A 12,195-nucleotide genomic window follows, 5' to 3' on the forward strand; every position below is an offset into this window, starting at 1 on the left:
TTTCCTGTGAGGTGAAACTCTCCTGTAAAACTATCCATTTCTTATTGGTTCCAAGTCTTTTTTTTTTTTTGTTAGCAACTTTCCATGTCTGGATTTCTTGCTTTGCTACATCATAAGAGACTGCCAAGAGGGAGGTTTCAGAGAGTTTATGGAAGGAAGTGCACTAAAGACAGAGGAAAAAATACTTTTATAGACATACTACTTCCAAGGAGTAGATCATATTAGTAATTTTATTTCCTAAATACACATGTATCTTTTAAAAAATTAATACAGCTAAGTAGAAAACCCCATTCCTCCCAACCTCTTCTTCCATAATTTTCCTAATTGTGTCTCAGCAGGAGAAAGAAAAGAAAAAACAGTCAATAATTACAAGTAATCTGTCCATTGCTTTTATTGGATTGAGTTTTTAATTGGGTTACTTAACAATTCTTGTTTTCCAAACTTTGAAACTTGCTTGTCTATATAAATAGGTAAAAGTTAGGGAGAAATAAATCAACAATCAATATTAATATAAATAAAATTTCATAATAACATACATTTTCTTATATACCAGTTTACACATGGAAAATATTTTACATGGTTCCTCTCTCTGGTCTTCTTGCCAAGCAGAAGTAAACTTTTAGCAAAGAAAATTTTATTTGGCTTTTGGTTGGCCCTCTGGTATATCTAACTTTACATGAACCAGATCTTTAAAAGCATATCTTTTATGAATATAAGTACCTAATTTAAAAGGCTCTATTAGTTAAGGGGTTGAGGAAAATATTCCAAGAGCCTTATGCAGCATGCATTTGGGAGGACTTCAAAATGAACAATTAACCTAAAAGTTCTAAACAAGAGATCTTTCTCCAGCTCACTCTTCCTTCCCATTGAGATCAGATATTTAAGGAAGTGCTGAAGAGAAACCATTATGGATATTTTTTTTCCAGTGAAAAATACCCAGAGCTGGCATTGGAATTCTACTTTTACAACCCTGTTTTGAATGTAAGAAGGATGATGCTCAGTAGGCTGATGCCAAGTCTTCAGATCTGTGTTTTGATGGGCTCTGAGCACTGTTCAAGATGTCCTGGGTTCACATGTGTTCTCCTAAATTGCTTGTTTTCCAAGCATGAAGCAAATTCTGAGGAGATGTTTTCCACTCCTGCTTACTATCCCGGGCCACCTTGAACATTGTGTCTGGAAGTCAGCAGAAGAGCAGTAGTAATAATTCATTTATCCAACTAACACGCTTCACTGTCAGGACTGTGCCCAGCACTTGGAACAGATCTAATTAGGGAAACTTAGCACCAGTCAGATTTTTGGCACCAGAACCAGTTCATTCTTGAATGGCACTTAAGCTGGAATTCACACCGTTTCTGCCCTCAAACAGTAGAAATCCAATCTTCCTAGGATTTCATTTTGCTTTCCAGAGTCCTTTCCTTATTCTTGGCTTCCAGTAAAAATAAGGTTTATAAAGACGCATGATTATATCCAATTTGGAAATGACTTTTTAGAAGCTGAAACTATCTACTGCAGAATAGAAATTGGAAAAGGTTTTGACATCCTTCACCCCTGCACAAACATTGGACGGAAACTGGACCAGCTAGGAGACTCTGCAATGAAAGTGGGTTTATTTACTTTCATTGATGATAAACGGGCCAGTTAACAAGCAATAGAATTCCAGCTCTGTTGCGTGTCCTGCCTGGTAGTGCCCAAATGGGTTCTCCAAAGACAGCAGGTCTGCAGCAAGAATAGAATGGCCTCCTGTCCTAGTAGTAGTGGGCACAAGAGGGTGACATCCAGTGTGGAGGAAGGAGGAGAATGTTTCTTTTTCCCTCAGTTGTTGCTCCTCGATGAATTGATTCAATAGCCTACTTGAGTTCAAATCCTACTAAAGTCAACAGTACATCCTGTCAAGAAGTCCTAGCCATAGGAGAATCCTACTTGGTATAATGCTAAACAAGTCAGAAGTGGCAAGCCTGGGAAGAGACTAAGAAACTCTCATGGATATTTTATAAGTAACTTGTGACAATTCTGAAGATGTCCAGTCTCCAATATGCCCTAATGTACCTATTTTTAAGTTAAGCTATTAGTTAAGGGACTGAGAAAAATATCCCAAGAGCCTTTTGCAGCATGCATTTGGGAGGGATTCAAAATGAACAATTAGCCAAAAAGTTCTAAACAAGAGGAGAACTCACTCTAACTGACTCTTCTCTCATGGAAATCAGTTATTTAAGGAAGTCCTGAAGAGAAATGATGTCTATTTTTTTGTTTGTATCAGTGAAAAATACCCAGAGTTGGCGTTGAGATTCTACTTTTACAACCCTGTTTTGAATGTAAGAATGACCTTTTTCACAAGTGTATTCTGAATATTCAGTACTTGGCCATGAGCACCAGCTCTATGTGACACACACATATTAAGTTGCCGAAGGCAGGGTGAAGGACTGTAACTGGTTCCTGTTTGCCTGGTATTAACAGCAGAGAAGAAGCAGATAGTTACATGAAATAGTCTAAAGTTAGGGAAACTATGGTAAATACTGAAACTGAACTTTATTAAAAAGGACTATGAAATTAAGATGAAATGGAACAATGCATGTTGCCAATACATTTTCTCTATATTTATTGAAATAACATTGATTTGTAATACTATGTAAGCATCTTATATCTGTTTTTAAAGTGCACAGTTGTGCATATCATATGATACCCATTATCAAATATTTCTTCACCACCTAAAACCCATCAGTCAACCCTATCATCTATCTATAGATCTTTATACACTCTTCACTACAATTATAGAATTGCATTGATTCTGAAAGACAGGTAAATTTTATTCAGATTCAATCAATTTATATTGAGTAATCTTATGAATTTATCCATAGTAATAAACTGTTTTATGATTAATATTTTAGCAGTCTGAAACCCTATTGTCTAATAATTTGATGGATAAAGACTTCCATATAAAGAAAAGTATATAATTTCATAGTCATAGATGATAAATGTCAGAGACACAAGATAGTTTTGCTTAGTAGTCTCTAAAATGAAAATATGGCTAATTTATAAAGACATTCCCAAATTCCCAATAGAGGCAAGATAACCCAGTGATTTGGAAGGCTGTCCCTTTCCTTAGAATATATTACAGGAAAGAGACAAAGAAACAGATAATTGTTAAGAAGTTGAAAACATGACTTATTACAGATGCGGTTATTTGATAGCATAGAGTACATAAGTAGATTTATAAATCCATCTAATCCAATTTGGAAGGATGAGTAGCATTAAGCAGACCTGTAAAGATCATATACATGTGTCAAGTACATCAAATCTACACATTACAGACACACCAAATCTGTCATCTCAGAAGGAGAATAGTGATTCCGGAAGTCAAAGTTCACATGTGATAGTACAGATGATATAAGTAGAAGGGTGATAAATTATTCTATATAATGCATTAACAATTAAGTGAAGAAGAAATTGTATAGCACGTATATTAGTCAGTTGGGGCTTCTATAGTAAGATGTGTGCGGCTTACACAAAAGTGTTGTATTTTCTAATCATTCTAATCTAAGGCTAGGAAATCCAAGATATGGGCCCAGAATATTGGATTACTGGTGAGAGTTCTCTTCCTAGCTTCTGAATGATGCTTTCTCCCTTTGTGTTCTCCTGAATTTTTTTCCATGGGTGAGCTCTAGGGAGTGAGAAGAGCAAGAGAGAGCTCTGTTTTCTTAAAAGACACTAATCACATCAAATCAAAACTCAACATTTTAATTTCATTTAACCTTAATTCTCTTACATTAATTTCTAATTTCAAATACATTGAGAACTAAGGATTCAACATACAGATTTGAAGGGGTGAAGAAGATGTGGGAGAACAAATACCAGTTTTAGTACCATGTTGCAAAGGTTAAGTTATGAGTTAAATTCAGTATCAGTCTAATGGGATAAAACATCAGTCACCTGCAGCATGTTCTGAAATAAAACGTTTTAGCCCAAGTTTTTGGAGTAAATCTCAGAGGAGACTTTACAGACCTTTCAGTAATCTTCAAGGAGACTGGAGAAAGCCTGACTGTATCAGTGGCATCAGAAATGACAAGGCAGAAGTCGAGTCAAGAAATGGGAAGATGTCCTCCCCTCCATGAGGTATGGGAGATCTGGAGGACAGAAATGTCCACCCCTATTAGGCACCAGTGATTGGGGTGCAGAAATGTCCCCCCTCTTTGGCACCAGGTATTGGGAGCAGAAATGCCCCCCCACACTATGCACCAGGGATCGAGGGGCAGAAATTCCCTTTCCCCACTGGCACCATAAGTCGAGGGACAAATCTGTCCCCCCTATAAAAAAGAAATGGGAAGATGAGGAGGAAATGAGTGATTCTTTGAAGCAGAGGGGGATATTTGAACTTTGGAGCCGTCGTTTTCATGAGATAAACATAGGAAGAAATAGGGGCCACGAGGGATCACAAAGGGGTAGTCAAGAATGATCACAGTTGACGTTACATTATAGATTTGGAATGTCAGGTGTACCTTTCAGTTTGGGAAAAATGCAGTACAATCTTCTAGAGTTCCGCTCCCAGAAAGTACTTGCTTGCAGATTTATAACAGACAAGAGGAGCTATTTCAAAGCCTCTGGTTGGGAGTGAAGGATTGATGCAAGGAGTGAGAAAGAGAGGACATCTGATCAAATGTCCTCTCTTTCTCACTTGTCTGAGAGATATTGAAACATTGTTACCAGGATTTTTACCCAGCACTTCCTATTCCTTGTTTTCTGGAATATCTTTTTTCAGTGCACTTTTATATTTGTCATATGACTCTAAATCGTTAAGTATCACCAGAGTTACTATAGAGATAAAGCCCATGACGTATTATTGAAAAAAATTTGTTTGTTTTTGGGGTCACACCCAAGAGTGCTCAGGGCTTACTCCTGGCTCTGAACTCAGGAGTCACTCCAGGTTGTGCTTGGAGACCATATGGGATGCGGGGGATCAAACCTGGGTTGTCCATGTTCAAGGCAGATAACCTACCCACTTTTGCTCCAACCTCTGAAAATTTTTCTTTTCCTTGACCAACTGCAGAGTGTCAATGTAAAACAGTAAAAGTAATGTCATGTGTGAATATTTAACACCACTCTGGTAAACTAAGTCCAAGAGTAGGAGTGTTTCAATAAAGTCTTGGATTCTGTTGAAATTAGTTTTAGGCTTTCAACTTAGACACACTGATATAGTTTAAGTTCTCCATCTACACAGAAATTATTTTCATTTTAACCTCAAACCTATTTATCAATCTATCTCTTATTCAAGTCCATTAGGTAACCTGGTCCAAACTCCTTTTGTTAATGATGGAGGAATTTTATCTTAAGAGTATTTAAAATTACACAAAGCTTCTTACTATTCAAGTTAGAATTAAAAACCATATTGCGCTCACCATGTCTGATCAGTTTTTATCACATTCTATAAAATGATTCTTTGAATATCTGCTCTCCTCATTCTCCTACTTGCTCTCTCTATTCTTCCTTTCTCTTTTTAGTTCATATTTTTCCAAGAAAATTTTCTCTCATGGGCCTCTGGACCCAGACTGTTTTTTTAGCCTCCCAGTCTTGCCCTCCATTTGACAAATCCTTGACTCCAACCACACAAACTTCCTGTTATTCACAAAACAGACCCTGTCTTTTTCCATGATTGATGTCTACTCTAATATTTTCTTGTTAGGACACCTTTGACTAAGACAGCCAGACTTCCATTAATTCCTCAAGATCCAGTCACCTCCTTTCAGCTACCTCTGTGGAGGCCCTCAAAGAAGGTTTCATTCCTCTTCTGTGATTCTGAAAAGTCTTTCCTAATACTATGTCCCAATCTGCTTTTTTATTGACAATCGTTCTCTAGATCTGGGTGCTTCTTAAGGAGATAAGACATTTTTTTTAAATCTTTATACACATACAGAAACTTGAAAAATACATCTGAATTAGTTATCGCAATGGTTTACCTAACAGGTCATAATTAATGTACTTCTGCTGAGGTCCAAAGCAAAATCTTTATTATTGGGGATTGCTGCAGAGGTGAGGCGATGCACAGGGTACACAGGACACATGCCCTTTGACATATAATACAACGTTTGTGTACTGCTTATGACTAGAATAGGTACCACTCCAAATTAATTCTTCTTTCTCAGATTCTTCTTTGTAGGAATTGAGTTGGCAGATGCACACACACACACACACACACACACACACGTTAGTTTAGTTCTCTTCTATGTCCTTCCTTGAGTGCCATGCTTGCCCTTACCAAGTTACAGTGTTTCTAAAGGGCAGAAGTTGCTGTTATTGAACTCCAGATTCTTCTTTCAGTTTAGCTGTGGTTGCTTCAGTCAGGATGCTGTTGACTTTCAGCAAAATTTGTGTCTCCTTCAGCTCCTTTTCTTAGCACATTAAAGCGACACATCCCCAAGTTGCCATTAGCTGCTTTCTTCATATGTGTGTGCTGTCTCTTCCTGTCAAGGAAAGGAATTCTGATCACCCTGGGTATTTGTTGTTGCATATTTGTATCTGCCTGTTTTTTTTCCTCCACCCAGTATACTGACCAAGCTCTGGGATTTTTCAAGTCATACTGACTTTGAGGCATGGGTTTCTTGAGGTAGCCTAGTTTTTGGTTGCTCCCAGCCATGCACTTCCTCTGTCTAGGTCATTATTAGACCATCTAAATTCCATGATGAATCACAGATTGTGTCATATTCATAATCCTCAAAATGTCTATGCCCGGTGAATGGTCCTTAGACTAATGACTTCTCTGTAATCTGTGTTGGTCTTGCTGACCATTCTGTCTGTTTTTGACTTGATGCAGTGACTGGTCATGTCTGCTGGCCAATGGGACACCACAGGTTCACCAGTTAAATTTCTAAAAGTTTTTACAGCCCTTAGATATTTTAATTGAATCACTGTAAGGTACATAGTTACAAAGCTGCTCATGGTTGGGTTTCAGTCATACAGTGTTCCAACACATCCCTTACCAGTGTATATTTCCCACCACCATCACTCACCCCCCCCCCATTTGCCAGTCTGTCTCTATGGCAGGCACTTTCCTTCTTCCTTCTCCTCTCTCTCTTTCTCTCCCCCCCCCCGCCTCCTTCTCTCTCTTCTTTTGGAAATTATCGTTTGCAATATAGATATTAAGAGGTTAATTCTGTGTGTTCCTTTACCTATTTCAGCACACAGTTCTTACCCAGAGTGATCATTTCTAACTATCCTTGTCATAGTGGTCCTTTCTCTATCCTAACTGCCTTCTCCCCCAGCACTTGAGGCAGGCTTCCAACCATGGACCAATCCTCTAGTCCTTGTGTCTACTGACCATAGTAACCTTTACATTTTACTAAATCTTTCGTTTCCTTGCTGTCTCCATCATGGTAATGAGACATTGATCCTCAGGGAATGAGCCAGTTTTAATGTAACAAGAATACAATCAACCTTTAGATTGACTTTAACCAAGAGAAAATTCTTGTTAGAACTTTACGTTCATTTGTCTCTCATCTGGACACTATATGACTCATATTTCTTCAGTCTCTCCTTTCCCCTACCAGATCTGAAAGATAGAATGATAGCTAGGTGTCAATGTTCAAATACTTTTCTTATTTCTTGGTCACATATATTTTAACAAACCTTCTTACAAGCTTCAGATAATATTTGAAACTTGAAAATGTTATTGTAAATCATCTGCTCTTAAAATATGATGTTAATGTGATATGCTTTGTTCTTAATAAATGGATGCATAAGTTGAGTATTTAATAAATTAGGAAGAACATCAGATCACAAAGAAATTTAGGCCTTCACTATAAATCTTTTGAATGTCAAGCTTCAGCCATAACTGGGCTGTATGGTAGAAATTGCATGAATAAAATGGAAAGTTTGTTACTTTATATAATTATAATTATAGAGATATATGGAGTATGAATGAGGAGTCAAGAGGTTTAATCAGTGTGCTTTAAAAGAAGTACTTCTGTTCATAATTTTGCCTCTCTCTCACACACACACATTTCCATGGCAAAGGACCAGATGCATTGATGTGATTCAAGTATGACAAGGAGTACTGATGACGTCTAATGAGCACTTGATTACCATAAGCACTGTAGCACTGTAGCACTGTCCTCCCGTTGTTCATCAATTTGCTCGAGCACAACAGTAATGTTTCCATTGTGAGACTTATTGTTACTGTGTTTGTCATATTAAATATGTCACAGGTAGCTTGCCAGGCTTTGCTGTGCAGGTGAGATACTCTCAGCAGCTTGCCAGTCAGAAATATTAAAGATCCAGTTCAAGACCCTTCTAAATAGATGGCCATTTCCTCTTGTTGTGACTCATCCTCTAACTTTATTAATGCAGATATTTGTTTAAGAAAAATCATTCTTGGAGCTGGAATGATAGCACAGTGGGCAGGGCGTTTGCCTTGCATTTAGCCGACCCGAGTTCTATTCCCAGCACCCCATGTGGTCCCCCGAGCACCACCAGAAGTAATTTCTCAGTGCAGACCAGGAGCCAGGAGTAATGCCAGGTGTCGCACAAAAAGCAAAAAAAAAAAAGTCATTTTTGAATTTTATTATTTGATTATAATGAATACTAAATTTGTGAAGATAAACATAAGTCTTGGTGTTGAAAAGTTGGAGCATTAACACTGAGGTCTGGATCCCTGCCGTCCACCATTTACTGAGGTCAGAAATAACTGCATTGCCTCACAAGTCACTGGAACCCTGACCTGAACCTTAACGCTAGTAAAATCATCCATCAAGGGGGGAATGAATTAAAAATGGATTGCACTATATCATTATCTCAAAGACAGATTATTATGTGAAAGTAATTCCAATTTAAAACTACTCATTTGTTCCCAACTACCGTAATTTGAGATTCCACAGGATGACATAGGAAGATAGACAGGAAACTTTGAGGGATGGGTGTTGCTTTGGTGCCTTGATTGACAGGGCTGCTTGACCAAGATTTTCACTGTCTGAAGCTATAACATAATAGCCACTAGCTTATTCCTTGCAGCTACAGTCTCACATGCATGTTCAAAAACACAATAGGGACCTGGAAATGTATTGATGAGATCACAGGGCATATCACTGCAGTCTTCCTTATTAACATCACTAATTTTTTTTTATTAGCAAAATGGAGAAGAGGTGAAAAAAATATGTTGCCATGGAGTAGCTAGCAGTGACTGTGTTGCCTAGTTTTAGTTTTCAGAAGACTTTGAGGTTCTGCTGACACACTGTGTCACTGTATCACTGTCATCCCGTTGTTCATCGATTTGCTCGAGTGGGCACCAGTAACTTCTCCATTCGTCCTAGCCCTGAGATTTTAGCAGCCTCTCCTTACTCATCTTTCCCAACAATGCAGTATTGGAGGCTCTTTCAGGGTTAGGGGAGTGAGACTCATTACTGTTACTGTTTTGGGCATATTGAATACGCCATGGGTAGTTTGCCAGACTCTGCCGTGCTCTGCTGACACACAATGTATTAAAGGCATAAGGGATCTCTGTGATGTCTGACTATAAGTCACAGCCACCCCAATGGTTCAAGTGTTTGTGGTGTATCTGCCAGCTCAGACATTTATGTATCAGAGATTACCAACATGACAGCTACAAATGAGAGAAACACACTTTAAATTTGTAAATTCTAACTTTTATAGTAATTTATACTTTTAAAAAAACTTTTATTTTATTTTTGGCTTTTGGGGTCACACTCAACAATCCTCAGGGCTTACTCCTGACTTTGCACTCAGGAATTACTCCTGGTGATGCTCAGGAAATCAAACTGGGTCGGCCTCATGCAAGGAAGAGCCATACCCATTATGCTATCCCTCCTGTCCCATTAAAGAAGCACTTTAAAAGGAAATACAGTCACTTATGACTTTCTGGAGTCCTAGAGCCTTTTGTGACTATAAATGAATATCTGTTTTTAATTAATTTTCACGCAAACCAATAGTTAGGCACAAGGAATACAAGAAATTCTAATGTCTTGCAGTTCTCCAGTAGCAGTTCAGGGAAGGTTTCTTATTATACATCTGCCAAATAATTTGACTTATGATTTGTTTTTATGCTTCATGTCTTTGAAAGTCTTGCTGATATCACTTTTATCCCAGTTGACCATGTTTATAATCACTTATGAAGTGCAATAATCATGCTCCCTTTTGGGGACTCTCTTAAAAGCAATATAAAAGGTAAAAGGTAAAGGCCCTCCCGTTGTTCATCGATTTGCTCGAGCAGGCCCAGTAACGTTTCCATTGGAGACTTTGTTGTTACTGTGTCTGGCATATTGAATACGTCACGGGGAGCTTGCCAAGCTCTGCTGTGCGGGCGAGATACTCTCAGTAGCTTGCCGGGCTCTCCGAGAGGGACAGAGGAATCGAACTCGGGTCGGCCATGTTGGCTGCGTGCAAGGCAAACGTCCTACCCGCTGTGCTATCGCTCCATGTAACTTAAAAAAACAGCAATGCATATACTCGCAGAAGCACCATATATTACATACACTTTGGGAGATGAAGCAGATTGATAGACACTAGATTCCGTGCTAGGAGGAAGAGTTCATGCATTTCTGAGGCCACAGCCTATGAAGTACAACTCTATTTGGAAATTAAGGTGCTCTTCCAAGATATTATACTTAAATGAAAATGCAGTTTCCTATCCCAGTTACTGATCTTTCATATTTCACCACAAATATGCATTTGTAGTTTGCCCCTGTGATGGGAGGGGGTTGGAGGACATTGATAGGCCAGACTTGTGGAAAAATTTATCATGAATTTGGGTTAGAATTTGGGGGCTTTTCTAAACATGATTATACATGAATATGATCACTGATATATGTGCCTATATATGTGCTATGCACCTTTTTTCCTGAAAAATGGTATCTGTTCACTTTATTTCTGTGATGTACAACAATGTGAAGTTAATATTTTCCCTTAGAATTCAAACATGTTGCCAAAGCTATTCTACAAGTCTTTCAGTCATAGTTTATCAATGAAGAACCATTTTAAAAGCCTGATAAATAGTATAAAAATACTGGGTTGTGTTTTGTTTGTGGGGTTGTTTTTGGTTTTTGTTTTGTTTTGTTTCAGTCTTTGTTTTGGAGCCACACATAGGAGTGCCCAGGGGTTACTTCAAGTAAACTCTGAGAACTATATAGGGATCGGGGACCAGGTCAGCCACATGCCTTACCCACCATACTTTCTTTGGCCCCTAATATCACAATAGTAAGACAGTGATATAGTAGCTCCCTTTCACATACGTGCTCAAACTGCTTTATCTTCTGGGAAAATCTTTATGAAGAAATGCCAAAAGTTGGACAAGGTGTGAGATAGTTCAAAGGCTAGAGTACATGCTTTGTATGCAAGGGACCAATGTTCCATCCCTGACACCTTCAAAACAGGGAAAAAGCAAAAAAGTGATTTTTCTTCACATTTCCCAAAAATTGAAATAGGAATGAAGGTCTTCAACTCACCGTGAATCTCCTCATGTGTCACCTTTCTGAAAACTACAGCTTCCATGACAACTGACAAGCAACAAAGTTTTTAAGTGGATCTGGGTCCCATCATAGTTAAGTGCTTCTGGGGTCCAGAAATACTGTGAAGGGTCAATGTTATTAGGTCACCTTTGGAACATTTCCGAAACCGAAAAGGTGACACCAGCAACATACTTCAACTTCACCATTTGGAGTCATCAAGTGATTTTACAAGGTGGTCTTTCTGGAGGTAACTTGGTTTTAATGATTTCTCTCTTTCTCCTCGCAGGATTTATGTGGGCATCATTCATGTGACACCCTGGGGATGGCAGACGTGGGGACCATATGTTCTCCAGAGCGCAGCTGTGCTGTCATTGAAGATGACGGTCTGCATGCAGCTTTCACGGTGGCTCACGAAATTGGTATGCAGTGCCTTTGGCGCTTCCCTGGCCAAATCAAACACTTGCACCAGCTGCAAGGGAAACCCAAACACTTGGCAATTAATTCCAGATTTCTCTTGGTTCAGAGGTACTGCTGGGGATTAAGTGTGTTTCTATTTGCAAGTTCAGGGTTAACTAATATCCAAGGCACGGCAGATGCTTCCTGTCTGATGGCATCGTTTAAAAGTTTAAGAGTAATTTGCTACTGGCTATTGTCTTTTTAAGTATCCATAAGTGACTTTGACTAAATTTGTCACAGTTGAACTGGGAATGCAGAGATGTGCCTTCAAGTGACTCAGAGAAATATCGATTCA

At 38.6% G+C, this 12,195-nt stretch overlaps 1 protein-coding gene across 1 annotated transcript in view; it reads left to right on the forward strand.

The window, feature by feature from the left end:
• Nucleotides 1-12,195, forward strand: part of ADAMTS5 (ADAM metallopeptidase with thrombospondin type 1 motif 5) — a 45,606-nt gene that overhangs the window by 2,923 nt on the left and 30,488 nt on the right. Inside the window, exon 2 of the mRNA XM_056109364.1 lies at nucleotides 11,731-11,863. Within this exon, the coding sequence (XP_055965339.1) occupies nucleotides 11,731-11,863 (133 nt within the window). The remainder of the gene's footprint in view (nucleotides 1-11,730; nucleotides 11,864-12,195) is intronic.

This window comes from Sorex fumeus, unplaced genomic scaffold, assembly GCF_029834395.1.
Source record: "Sorex fumeus unplaced genomic scaffold, SorFum_2.1 ptg000265l, whole genome shotgun sequence".
NCBI lineage: Eukaryota > Metazoa > Chordata > Mammalia > Eulipotyphla > Soricidae > Sorex > Sorex fumeus.